This window comes from Mus caroli, unplaced genomic scaffold (genome assembly GCF_978045245.1).
Source record: "Mus caroli unplaced genomic scaffold, Mus_caroli_1 scaffold_5, whole genome shotgun sequence".
Taxonomy (NCBI): domain Eukaryota; kingdom Metazoa; phylum Chordata; class Mammalia; order Rodentia; family Muridae; genus Mus; species Mus caroli.
Genome location: NW_028227260.1, coordinates 25,790,717 through 25,804,748, shown reverse-complemented (window position 1 = coordinate 25,804,748; position 14,032 = coordinate 25,790,717). Strand labels below are relative to the sequence as shown.

The window sequence follows — 14,032 nt, the reverse complement described above, 5'->3', positions numbered from 1 at the left end:
TGCCTGTCACCTTAGCAGGGAGGAAAATCATAATTAACTTTTATGTATTATGCATTTATAGCTGTACTAAGAACTTGTCTGAATAAAACAATAGTTGAGGATATAGCTCAGTGGTACAATACTTGGCCAGCATGTCTAAGGCTTTGGATTGGGTCCTTAATACAGGAACAAAGACATCAATCAGTGCTTTTTTACAAAATGTTAAAGAGAAAGATTTCTTTGTTTGTATTGTGTTAAATTTTAATTTACAGACTTTATGACATTTAGATGGTAAGATGATAAATGCCCCAGAGGCTCATCATGATCTCAGTTACTTTAAAGAAAAAGACATTGAATTATGTTTGGAGAAATGGTTGTTTGATTAAGCACAGATTTGTCAGTGGACAAGACCAGATATATTAATATATGACTCCCTTTTCCGGTCTTTCAGGTTTGCATGGAATCAGGTGGAAAATATTATAATGCTCACATTCAGGAAATTGATAATGATAAAAGTTCAGTAGTAGTTTTCATTGAGGAATTTGCAGAAAGGTAAGACTTACAGAAATTAAAGTTGCCAGGTGCTTACTCATATTAAATTGATAATTTCCAGGATGCTAGTTGAGAGAACCAGAATTGTTATCTGCTGAGCTAATTATTTTGATTAATAAAAGTAAATGTTAAAAAATGAAATACCAAAATAGGTGTATCCCCCAGCCCTTGCTATTATTTTTTTAAAGTATTTTATATTTGAGATGACAATATAATTATATCATTTCCTCCTTCCCTTTCTTCCCTCTAAATCCTCCCTTTAATCAAGTTCATGGACCTTTTCATTAATTATCATTACATGCACATGTGTGTATGCATTCCCTAAATATAACCTATGTAGTTTATATAATGTTATTTATATGTATGTTATTATCTTTTTTTCAAAGATTTATTTATTATATGTCTAAGTACACTGTTGCTCTCTTCAGACACACCAGAAGAGGGCATCAGATCTTGTTACAGATGGTTGTGAGCCACCATGTGGTTGCTGGGATTTGAAATCAGGATCTTCTGAAGAGCAGTCAGTGCTCTTAACTGCTGAGCCATCCCTCCAGCCCATGTTATTCTCTTTTATTTTGAGATAATCTTAACTAGTTGTGCAGGCAGCTTTGATCTTGTAGTCAGTGTCAGGCTAAAGGATTTGTTCTAAAACAAGCTTTTATAATCCCAAACAAGAAAAAAATGAGACCACGACACAGTGTTTGATACTTTGTAAAGGATACCTTATTTTTTTTATTGGTTAGAGTAACTAATTTATATACCCAAGTCTCATGAGTCAGCTAGGAAATATCCTCTTTCATAGAAAGGAAGCAGTATAGTTAGTCTACCATAATTCTTCTGGATGTGATAGACACTGTAAAACATCTGTGAAGTTATATAAACTACATTTAGATTGTCTAAGATAAAGGAGAAGAAAAACAACAAATGTATAGGAAAGCTAGTGTAAACAGACTTAATGAAAATGCACTTGATCCAGGGGTGATGCCACATGCTTTAAATCCAACTAACTCTCAGGAGTCTGAAGAAGCAAATCTCTTGAGTTTGAGGCTAGCCTGGTCTATGTAATGAGTTCTAGGCCAGCTAAGGCTACATAATGAGACCTTGTTTCCAAGAAAAACAGAAAACAGTAATGTGCTTAAAAGTGAAGAAGGCTATGTTAGTGTATTGAATGAGAGTTAAGTGTGTGTTATAATGGGGTCATGCATGATATCTTTCACTTCAAGGCATTCAATTCCGCTGGCCCAAGTAAGACCAGTCAACCAAGTGGCACTTCTTCCTTCCTGGAATGCCATACCAATTCGTAATGGAAGAGGTTATCCGACTATAACTGGAGGCTATTTCCCTGAAATAGGTTTGTATCCTAAAGGTTTTTCTTGTGCTTTTTGTTTTCTGTTGTAATTTATTTTACTTACAAATAATTGTACTTTTTATCTGGGCAGTGGTAATACAGGCCTTTAATCCTAGTACTCGGGAGGCAGAAGCAGAAGCAAAAGCAGAGGCAGGTGGCTTTTGGTGAATTCAAGGCCAACCTGGTCTACTGAGTGAGTTCCAGGATAGCCAGGGCTACCTAGAGAGATTCTGTCTCACTCAAAAAACCAAAAAAAAAAAAAAAAAAAAAAAAAAATGTGCTTTTTAAAGGTATACCATATATCTTGTTATAGAGGAGTATTTTCTTCCACACTACTGTGTTTCCATAGCTAATGGTTTGGTGAAGAGAAGGATTATCCTGTATATTCTAGAATGATCCTTAGCATCTGTGCCATAGATTCTAATAGCCTCTTGCCCAGTTGTAGCAATAAAATGTCTTTAGGAATTGGTAGATATACTCTATAGGAGGGAGTTGACCTCATATAAACTTAAATTATAGAATTTAAATATTTTCGAAGAAGCAGGAAGACATCTCAAAAGCAACCAGAGGTATTCACTATAATTTTTATAGAGGGTTGAAATACTGAGTATTGAAATACCCATCAACATAGAAATGAACTGTTTCTTTTGCCCTTCCAAATGGAAGCTCAAGTATATCCTTGAAAACTAGATAAATTTCTACCTCATACTTTTGATCTGTTCCTAAGGAAAGTGACAGTTTTAAGGCATGTTGAGGGCAAAGGTACAGGACCCTTTACATGGGTTATAAAGCTTATTTACTATGTATTTTCTGAAAGTTATGACAGATATGAACATGAAGCAACGAAAGAAGATGTTCAAGAAATTTCGAGGGAAAGAGATTTATATGACCATGGCTTATAGCAGGGGAGATTCCCTTGTTCCATCCAGGATTCAGCACAGCATGCATTATGACCCTCTACTGTACTACTCACAGACAGCTGGCCATATTCTGTCTAGTCAACATTTTTACCCTCAACATTCATCTCAAAGACAAGGTCGGGGATATGGGATGCCCAGGTAAGAATGAACTGATTTTCATTATAATGTATGTCTTGTCTTTCTGTCTTTGTTTTTTTTTTTTTTTCTTTTTCTTTTCAAGACAGGGTTTCTCTGTGTAGCCCTGGCTGTCCTGGAACTCAGAACAGGCTGGCCTCGAACTCAGAAATCTGCCTGCCTCTGCCTCCCAAGTGCTGGGATTAAAGGCGTGCGCCACCACTGCCCGGCTTTTCCTTGGGTTTTTAGAAACAATTCCTGAACTGAGTTATAGTAGAATTGATAACTACAACTTTTTTTTTTTTTAAAGATTTATTTATTTATTATATGTAAGTACACTGTAGCTGTCTTCAGACACTCCAGAAGAGGGCGCCAGATCTCGTTACGGATGGTTGTGAGCCACCATGTGGTTGCTGGGATTTGAACTCTGGACCTTCGGAAGAGCAGTCGGGTGCTCTTACCCACTGAGCCATCTCACCAGCCCTACAACTTTTATAGTAGAGAACGTAGTGCTGATGCATTCTTACCCTTACCGTTCATTGGCATATTTGCATTTTCATTGTCTAGAGACATGTGAAGAATTGAAGAGATGCTCAAAGATAGAATGCCATCTGAAATGAATATTTATATAAAATATGTGTTTGTATCCATTAATACTATATAGGCCCAATACTAGTCAAAGTCTTTCTTGTTGAATGTTTTCAAAAAACTTCGTTAATTCTACTTAACTCTTGAGATTGGCAAGAATTGAATAATTGTTTTTCTTTCTTTCTTTTTTTGGTTTTTCAAGACAGGGTTTCTCTGTGTAGCCCTGGCTGTCCTGGAACTCACTCTGTAGACCAGGCTGGCCCTCAAACTCAGAAATCTGCCTGCCTCTGCCTCCGGAGTGCTGGGATTAAAGGCGTGTGCAACCACTGCCCAGCTAATAATTGTTTTTCTTTGTTTATTCTTAGGGATTCGTCTCACTTAATAAGCAAGCAAAACTTGCCAAATCCTAGAGTTGGCTTTTGCTCTGGCTCAGGCAGAAAGTGCTGCCAGAGCTATGATAATGTCTCCTATAGGTCTCGGTGAGTATTAAAAGTGTTGAAAGTTAAATGAAAACATCTGTGTGTGGTTTTATTGCTAAACAATGATAATGTGCACCAACTTTGTAAAACCTCAGTTTGTGACTGGAGAGATGGCTTAGAGATTAAAAAAGTATTGGCTGTCTGTCTGGAAAATTGGGTTTAAATTCCCAGGACCCCCTGGTAGCTAACAACTATCTCCAACTCTAGTTCTAGGGGATATGACGCCTTCTTCTGATCTCTCACATGGTGTACAGATAGATAAACATTCAAGCAAAGCACACATACACATACGTTAAACCTCAAAACCTCTGCTTTGAGATATTTATCTTTCAGTGAGAAATTAGAAGCAAAGTACTACCATGTAACGTATTTCCCCGTTTTGATTTTCAAATTAAGTTCTTTTAGGCGTAGCCATCGTCAGATGCATTGCATGAATAAGGGATGCCAATATGGTTTTGCTCCAGAGAATGGAGTGGAAGAAACTGTTACATTTTATGCACTTGAAGAAGGGAATGAGACTGCTTATTCAACTTTACCTGTAAGTGGGTGAAAGCTTCGGTGAAGAAGCTTTTTAAAGGTTTTATATAGAAATGTTCCACCCCCACCTCCCCAAATCCAAGGATTTCTCTTAAATAGTATATCAGAATTTAGTTTCTTTTTTTTTTTTTTTTTAACTTTTTTTTATTTTATTTTATTTTTTTTAATATTTTTATTACATATTTTCCTCAATTACATTTCCAATACTATCCCAAAAGTCCCCCATAGCGCCCCCCACTTCCCTACCCACCCATTCCCATTCTTTTGGCCCTGGCATTCCCCTATATTGGGGCATATAAAGTTTGCAAGTCCAATGGGCCTCTCTTTCCATTGATGGCCGACTAGGCCATCTTTCGATACATATGCAGCTAGAGACAAGAGCTCCAGGGTTCTGGTTAGTACATCATGTTGTTCCAACAATAGGGTTGCAGATCCCTTTAGCTCCTTGGGTACTTTCTCTAGCTTCTCCATTGGGAGCCCTGTGATACATCCAATAGCTGACTGTGAACATCCACTCCTGTGTTTGCTAGGCTAGTTTCTATTATTAACTCACTTTTAGAGCATCCTTCTAGCCTTTTTTCTGACTAATACAGGAGTAATTCTGTGTGTATATGTCTTTCTTTGGTACAGAACAATGGTGGTCCCACTACAATGGTTCCTGCTACTTCAGGCTACTGTGTTGCAAGGCAGGGCTATAACTCATGCAAACCACCTTTGAATTCCGGAGACAGTAATGACCACTGTGATAATGGTGAGTCAGTTAGTGCTAAGTAAGTAATCTTTGAAAAGACGATTGCTGTAGCATTTGTATATCAGAATTTGGAAATATTTTTGATGTTTCACACCATCTTTTTTTAGTAACTTGAAAGAAGTATAAGATTAAGGGTGGTGAGATGATTCAGTGGGTAGAAGTGCTGCTATGCAAATCTGAGGAGCTTAACTTCCAACCCCAGAACCCAGATAACCCAAAACGCTTTTTTTTTTTGCTTAAATTCAAAACATGTTAACATTTATTGAATGTTATATGTCATCCATTCCAATAAAGAATTGTATACATTAAGGAAGTATGAGGCATTTTGAGTAACTTTATTAAAAAAGATAGTTCAAACATTATCTCTGGTACGTACATAGAAGAAAATATTCTTGACACCTAAGAAAAATTTGAGCAGAAACTTCTACTTTTGACAGCTTACCTTGTCTTCTGTTGACTAATAGGAAAACTCAAACCACCATATATGTATTTGTATTTTAGTTGTGAAAATATGCCCGTAAAACTCAAGAAAAAGCAATTACTGATGATTTTGGTCTGTCATGTTAAAAAGATCTGTAAACACATATTTCTGTTTTCTAGGAGGATATCATGGAGATTATCTTTATTCTTCAGGTTAGTGATCTGGAGTTAATTTGATATTCTTCATTATTTATGATGTTTTGAACTAAAAATAATGCTCTTTCTTTTTTTTTATCTTTGGCTATATCCTCTAGAACAAGGCTATGAAACTTCCAGTGTGTATACCACAACTGTATCTACAGCAAACCTGGTAGGTATTTAATAGTAACAAATATGAATAGCTCGTATACTTCATAGTAAAGACACAGTGGCACTCTGTAGAAGAGCCTCCTTAGGGACTTTGATGTGGCCTTTATTCATTATTGCAAGGCAGAAACTAAAAAGTAGTAAATGGTGTCCTGGCACTGGGGAGGACACTGACAGTTTTCATTTTACCTGTCAAAAGCAGAGCCTACTAAAGAGCCTAACTTCTCTCTGTCTAGAAAGCAGAACGTTGGCAATACTTTGATAGTATTAAGAAAAGAACTGTCAGTGTTAATTATTCCAAAGCTTTCTTTTCCTTATTTAGATGTAGGACTTGAACAAGAGTTCTTAGAAAGTGAGTGACTTTTGCATTCTACATTGTTTTTGTTTTTTTTTGTTTATTTGGGTGTTTTGAGACAGGGTCTCCATATATATAGCTCTGGCTATCATGAAACTTACTGTGTAAGCCCAGGCTATCCTTGAGCTCCAAGATATGGTTGCCTTTCTCTCTTGAGTGCTGAGATTAAAGGCAAATGACACCACATCTTGTGTATGTCCTACATCCTAAAGGAAATTTGAGACCCAAGAATTATTTTGTTATACTTGCTAGATTTTGTTTCTAGCTTTTCATTTGTTTTTTTTTTTTTTTTTTTTTTTGTTTTTTTCGAGACAGGGTTTCTCTGTGTAGTCCTGGCTGTCCTGGCACTCACTTTGTAGACCAGGCTGGCCTCGAACTCAGAAATCCGCCTGCCTCTGCCTCCCGAGTGCTGGGATTAAAGGCGTGCGCCACCACGCCCGGCTTCATTTGTTTTTTATTTATTCAGATTTTGCATATCAGCCATATTGATAATTCTTTTTATCTTATTTATTTTAGTTTTTTGTTTTTCAAGACAGGGTGTCTCTGTATAGCCCTGGCTGTCCTGGAACTCACTTTGTAGAACAGGCTGGCCTAGAACTCAGAAATCCGCCTGCCTCTGCCTTCCAAGTGCTGGGATCAAAGGCGTGCGCCACCACGCCCGGCTTGATAATTGTTTTTTTAGATAGATATCCTACTTAGCTTTGCTTTGTTCTTCCTCAGTTCTTCCTAATTGATTTCTAGTACTCTTAGTATACCAAGTACTAATGTAGGAGCCATACCTTGAGAAATTTTTCCGTGAAATAAGTTCATCCAAGAATGAGATGTAATGTGTTATATTTTATTTCAATTCTTATTTTGAGACAGACATCACAATGTTTACAGAGATCTTAATTTTTATAGAATAGTTAATAAAATTGTAAGAAAATTAGAGTTTTAACTCTCCAGTTGCTGTTGATTCCGCTGCAATGTTCATTGTGTCATTGTTGAACCAGCTTATCACAGGCTGTAGGTGTTGCCTTCAGCAGTAGTGCCTAACCATCACTTAGGAAGTTAGTTGGGTGTGTGGTGGGATGAGGGAATCTTGCAAGTAAGTAGATTGAGGGTAAGGCAAAGAATAATTTGAAGAGACAAGGATGAAATGGTTAGGGGGAACTTGGGTCTGAGTTGGAGTCTCCAAATGGAGTTGAGGTAGGAAGGACACCTGTAAGCAACCTGGCTGAGGGTGAGATTGGAATGTGGAGATGGTAATGTAGAACAGGAAGGATAGTGGGAATTACCTCCATCTGGTTTAACCACTGGGGGTACCAGGTAAAAAGTGTTTTGAGGTATTGGAGCTGACAGAAAAGAATGCGGATTGATTGTTTATGGGTGAGAGGGCCCACAGGAAGGAGGAAAACTAGGTCCACTTCAAGTCTTTATGTAGTCGCCAGGGTTGGGCATAGTGTGGAAGGAAAGCCACCTGCAAACAGGCTGCTCTACAGGGCTGGGTATGAGACTAGAGGAGTTATGATAGAGGATAGGAAAGAAAGTGAAAATTTCTTTTGGTTTCTTAGTTTCCCATAATCAATTATATTTCTGTATTAAAGTCTCTTCAGGACAGTGGACCATCTTCTGTGCCTCAAGACACAGTTACCTCATACAACTACCCCCAGAAGGTAACCTTCAGTGTTAGTGAACAGTTATTTACAGTGCGCTAAATAGAAGAAAACAAACGTTCCCTTTTCTTTGCCTTCATCATAATTCTGAGCAGGTGCTTATATTTCACTAAGTATTACTGTGCCTTCTGTTACCTGGCACAGTGATTAATACATTTATTTTTCAAATCAATTAAGTACCTGTTTCAGACACTATTTTATGATCTGCTGTGAACTTGTTATAAATTAGTCAGTAGTAAATTACTTTCCAAGTCTCTTGTTTACTGAAACATGAATTGGGAGTTTGCATTTATAAAGGTACCTGAAAAGAAAATGCATGAGACCAGCATTTAGAATACAGCCAGTAGATCATCTCAGTTTTGAAAATGAGAAGGAGCAGTTGAGGAAAGAGGAAAAGTATCAATACTCTGGGATGAGAACATTTTTAAGAGTATTGAATATGGCCCAAGAGGACAAGCAATGTAATGATTAAGCAGAACCTAGTAGGATTTGATGACTTTGCCATTTTAGATGATTAGACTGGGTAAGAGTGATGCTATAGTAGTCAAAAATGAAAGTAGTTGCCAGAGGAGACGGTGTTTAAGAGTCTTGTTATTGTTAGTTTGATATTTGTCTTGTTATATTTACACACATTTATATATAACATATGCCCTGAGAAAGTACTATGTTCTCTTGAAGAATATTGCACCTTAAGAAAAAAACTTCACTAAGTTACACTTAAATACAAAAGCATCTCTTGTACTTAAATATTTTGTGGTTAAATATATGTATAAATGGAAATGAATCTATATTACAAAGCTGTAGAGGCTGAGATGGTTACCATTTTAGGAACCTGGCAACTAGACAGATAAAGAACTACTGTTGGAGGGAAATTTTCCATCATGCACAACTTGGTGGGTTTCTGGTTTTGATATTAATCAGTTTATTATTATCTTTACAGAAAGAAACATAGCTTTCAATGTAGTCAGATCTGCAAAAGAAGTAACTTTATATATGGTTTGCATGAAAATTGGTTTCTCATTGTTTTGTCAACAAAGAAATTATAATTTCTTGAAGTTAGGTTAAGGGGAAGAAACAGATAAAGTTTGAGAAACCAGACTTAAGAATTCTAATCGTTCTTCCACTTATAGGTGTTAGAAAATTCTGCAGCAATTGCAGTTTCTTGGGCAAGCCATGTTCCAGTTCCAGTCATATCGAACTGTGCAGGAGATACTGAAGCTATTAGTACCTCTGATGTTTCTTCACAGAATGCCATACAACCTGTCTTTGTACCTCCACCTGCACAAGATAGTCCAGGTGGGTTATTAGTGTTGATTTACTTTGGAAACCTTTTTTAACTTATGAGTATGCACATACTGTTATTCTAGTTACTAGATAGTATTATAATTTAAAGAAATAGATATATCAATTTTACTTAAAATGGTTATTACATCACTAAGGATTCAGTGATACTCAGCTCAAATTCTGATGGTTTTTTTGTTTGTTTTTGTTTTGGTAATAGGGCTTTTTTACACTTGCCCTTTGCTACTTAGTGGATAGTTAGAGATCTTGTACTATTCCTACAACTTTGAGTTGTTTTGTAAATCTTGTCCTTAATGTGTATATGGGGCAGAGGGGAGATGCTAAGGCTGGAGGAAACTCAGGAGTTGATTTCACTTTTTTTGGGGGGGGGTGTTCGAGATAGGGATTCTCTGTGCAGTCCTGGCTGTCCTGGAACTCACTCTGTAGACCAGGCTGGCCTTGAACTCAGAAATCCACCTGCCTCTGCCTCCCAAGTGCTGGAATTACAGGCATGCACTTATTTTTTTTTTGTATATTTGAGACACTTTCTATCTCTGGCTGTCCTGGAACTCTCTCTGTAGAGCAGGCTGGCTGTGAACTCACAGAGCTCGACCTGTTTGTGCTTTCAGAGTGCTGGGAATAACGGTGTGTGCCACTGCTGTGCCCAGCCCGCATTCTGTTTATTGGTAGATGGTTTTACAGTTTCCAATGACTACTGATGCCATTATGAACATTATTTTCATGTCTTTTGTGTCTATAACATAGTTGCAATGGGTATATATCTGGATTGATCATTGCTAGGTCACAGAGTACAGTACCAGCTTTAATTGGTTATGACAACCATATTCAAAATGGTGTACCAATTTCCAAATCACCATGGCCCAAACCTGGTGACCTAGGTCATTTTCATTTTAAACATTAAAGATGGGAATTTTTTATTTTCATTTAGTTTATTTTGGCTAGGTTTGGTTGGGGTTTTGGTTTTGGTTTGATTTCCTTTTTTTTTTTTTTTTCTTTTTTTTTTGGAGAACGGGTTTCTCTGTGTAGCCCTGGCTGTCCTGGAACTCACTCTGTAGACCAGGCTGGCCTCGAACTCAGAAATCCATCTACCTCTGCCTCCTGAGTGCTGGGATTAAAAGCGTGTGCCACCACACCCGGCTTTGATTTCATTTTTATGTGAATTTCAGGTTTAAACTATGTCATTAGCTTTGTATAGCAATTTCTTCTACCTACTGAGCCATCTCCCTAGTCCCTTAAATTATGTTTTATTACTTAAGGTTTGACATAGAAATAGTAAATTTCCCAAAAGTTTGTTATAAAGATCAAACCTGTATAATAACTCTCTGTCCTGTGACTGTCATAATAAATAAATGGTAAGCTTTAGTAGAATTTAAGGAATCTGCCCTGGTTTTACTACTTATTAGCTGTGTGATTTTTTTTTTTTTTTTTGAACACATTATGGACACAAGGTACTTTGAGCTTGGGAATGCCAACAAATATTACCTATTTACGGAGTAGTTGCTGAATTCTAGTGAGGTAATATAATTTATGCTTTTAGAGTTTTCAAAAAGTGGTTGTAATAGCATAGCTTTTCCATCTGAGTCCCCCTAAAAAATGGAAAAAATAAAGTCCAGATCCATAGAGCATCTCTTAACAAAACTAAGTGATCTGATAACCATTACAAAGTCCTAAAAAAACCACTAAGAATTAATTTACTATGGGCCATGCATGGTGTGCACACCTTTATTTTAAGAACTGGAGGGACAGGCAGGTGGATGGATATCTTGAGTTCAAGGCCACCTTTGTCTACATAGAGTTAGGGACAGCCAGAGGGCTACATAGAGGAACCCTGTCTCAAACAAAACAAAAACGCACCCAAACAACAGCAGAAAACAACAAAAAAGACATTAATGGTGCCACACATTTAGCAGCAGCACCAGGCAGGGGGTAGAGGCAGGTGGGTCTCTTGATCAAGGTCAACCTAGTTGGTCTACAGAGTGAGATTCAGGTCAGCCAGTGCTAAGCAGAGAAACCCTGTCTCGAAAACACCCCCCCCACACACACACACACAAGAATTAGAAGGTGGAATGATCAATTTGGAATCATGGGAAAAGATTTAATCTCTTACTAATTGAAATGCATGTGGTATTTGGTAGAAAGGATTAGAACAGTTTAGCTTCTAAGAACCCACAGAATGGACCCTCTAGAGTTCTCTTTCAGGATAGCATTTCTCAGTAAAGAGAATGGCTGGGAATAGAGGGATAAAATTGATCAGGATGGAGGAAAAGATGGGATTCAGAAAGAAGGAGCTGAGAATAGAACAGTGAATTGTATAAAAATCACATTTTTGAATCCTGCACAAAAACAATGAGAGGGGACTCTAGAGAGTTGGGAAATCCACCTCATATACCTTACCTCATTCTCAATTTTATGAAGAGAAAGTTCACATAAATGTAAACATAAGTGAATCATTTAGGTTGAATGGTCTATACTGGTGTCTAAAGAAAAGGTTCGACTACCCCTCCTGATAGTAAATGCATGTCAAAAATGTACCTACTAAATAAAGCAGATGTAAAAAATATACCAAAAATTTTCAAAATGAGACAAAGACATTAAATAAAGTACCACAAGATTTTAATGACAAGGTAGAATTAGAAAGTCATGTGAAACGACTAGAAGGAGATCATTTCAATAATGAAAAGTATCAAGAGCCTAGGTTGATATATATATATATATATATATATATATATATATATATATATATATATATATATCAACATACATATATGGTACACAAATGCCTCAAGACAAATGAGGATACAAGAACGGAATCTACTTAAATCAAAGGGCTTGGAGAGATGACTCATGACTCATCGGTTAAGAGCACTGACTGCTCTTCCGGAGGTCCTGAGTTCAAATCCTAGCATCCACATGGTGGCTCACAACCATCTGTAATGAGACCTGATGTCCTCTGGTGTGTCTGAAGACAGTTACAGTGTACTTACTTATGTAAGTAAATCTTAAAAACAAAAAATAAATCAAAGAGAATGAATGAAAAGTGGCAGGATACAGATAGGTAAAAGAGATCAAGTTTTGATACAAATCCCTGAAGGAGAATACTGAGGGGAATGAAGCAAATACTAGATGTATAATTTAGAAAACTTCATTGAAACTAAAAAACATGAGAACTTTGAGACATGCATAATAGCACCCTGCAGAGATGAGAATATCAACCCACAGTATCCAACATTCAGATATATTACGAACTTCAAAGAAAAAATAATTTCTTTTGAGAATTTATATGAAATAGAAGGGAATATTATAATAAAGCTTTGACAACTTTGACAGCAATATTTTAGGGAGAATATGAAATTTACAATATACAAACAAAGCTAGCAAGATGGCTCAGCTCTTTTTTAAAATTTTTTTTATTAAGTATTTATTTCATTTACATTTCCAATGCTATCCCAAAAGTCCCCAAACGCTCCCCCACCCACTCCCCCACCCACCCACTCCCACACCCACCCACTCCCCTACCCACCCACTCCCACTTCTTGGCCCTGACGTTCCCCTGTACTGAGGCGTATAAATTTTGCAAGACCAAGGGGCCTCTCTTCCCAATGATGGCCGACTAGGCCATCTTCTGATACATATGCAGCTAGAGACACGAGCTGGGGGGGGGTGTGTGTGTGGGGGGATAATGGTTAGTTCATATTGTTGTTCCACCTATAGGGTTGCAGATACCCCCAGCTCCTTGGGTACTTTCTCTAGCTTCTCCATTGAGGGCCCTGTGATCCATCCAATAGCTGACTGTGAGCATCCACTTCTGTGTTTGCTAGGCCCCAGCATAGCCTCACAAGAGACAGCTATATTAGTGTCCTTTCAGCAAAATCTTGCTTGTGTATGCAATAGTGTCAGCGTTTGGAGACTGATTATGGGATGGATCCCCGGGTATGGCAGTCTCTAAATGGTCCATCCTTTCGTCTTAGCTCCAAACTTTGTCTCTGTAACTCCTTCCATGGTGTTTTGTTGCCAATTCTAAGAAGGGGCAAAGTATCCACACTTTGGTCTTAGTTCTTTTTGAGTTTCATGTGTTTAGCAAATTGTATCTTATATCTTGGGTATTCTAAATTTCTTGGCTAATATTCACTTATCAGTGAATACATATCATGTGAAACACATTTAAAACACTTTTTTAAGGCCTGAGTTCAATCCCAGGAAACCACATGGTGGAAGAGAATCATGAAAATTGTTCTCTGATCTCAACACATGCTATGGCATGCTAGCCTACTTTTACCTACAAAACAAACAAATGTAAAAAAATACTCAAAGGATCCATGAACAAACATTTTCTAATCTGCTAGAGAGATTTTTCAAGCACAATGGATAGCATGCTAGACTCAATATTTTTCTTATGAATCTTTCTTGAAGAATTACCTAGAGGTATGTAGTGAAATGTGATAATCTCCATGTGCCAATTAAATACACCGATAGTTCTTCAGTCAGTACAGGTGTTCAAAAAGCCATGTGTGACTAGGAGCTACTGAACTTAACAGCATAGAGAATATTTGTACCATCAAAAAGTTTTTTTAATAGGCAACTAGAGAGATGATGCAATGGTTAAGGGCACTCACTGCTTTTCTAGAGGACCTGGGTTTGATTCCCAGCAACCACATGATGGCTCACA

The 14,032-nt window shown here is 37.4% G+C and overlaps 1 protein-coding gene across 4 annotated transcripts in view; it reads left to right on the top strand.

Moving 5' to 3' along the window:
- Nucleotides 1-14,032, top strand: part of LOC110286973 (ALG13 UDP-N-acetylglucosaminyltransferase subunit) — a 52,046-nt gene that overhangs the window by 25,193 nt on the left and 12,821 nt on the right. For all 4 annotated transcript variants that reach the window (XR_015047133.1, XM_085837985.1, XM_021153662.3 and 1 more), the window contains 10 exons: nucleotides 431-531; nucleotides 1,755-1,882; nucleotides 2,697-2,937; nucleotides 3,867-3,980; nucleotides 4,377-4,518; nucleotides 5,148-5,268; nucleotides 5,869-5,901; nucleotides 6,003-6,058; nucleotides 7,996-8,064; nucleotides 9,195-9,360. Coding sequence is in view for 3 of the 4 variants with exons in the window: in XM_085837985.1 (XP_085694111.1) it covers nucleotides 431-531; nucleotides 1,755-1,882; nucleotides 2,697-2,937; nucleotides 3,867-3,980; nucleotides 4,377-4,518; nucleotides 5,148-5,268; nucleotides 5,869-5,901; nucleotides 6,003-6,058; nucleotides 7,996-8,064; nucleotides 9,195-9,360 (1,171 nt within the window). In the remaining variant the exon portion in view is untranslated. The remainder of the gene's footprint in view (nucleotides 1-430; nucleotides 532-1,754; nucleotides 1,883-2,696; nucleotides 2,938-3,866; nucleotides 3,981-4,376; nucleotides 4,519-5,147; nucleotides 5,269-5,868; nucleotides 5,902-6,002; nucleotides 6,059-7,995; nucleotides 8,065-9,194; nucleotides 9,361-14,032) is intronic.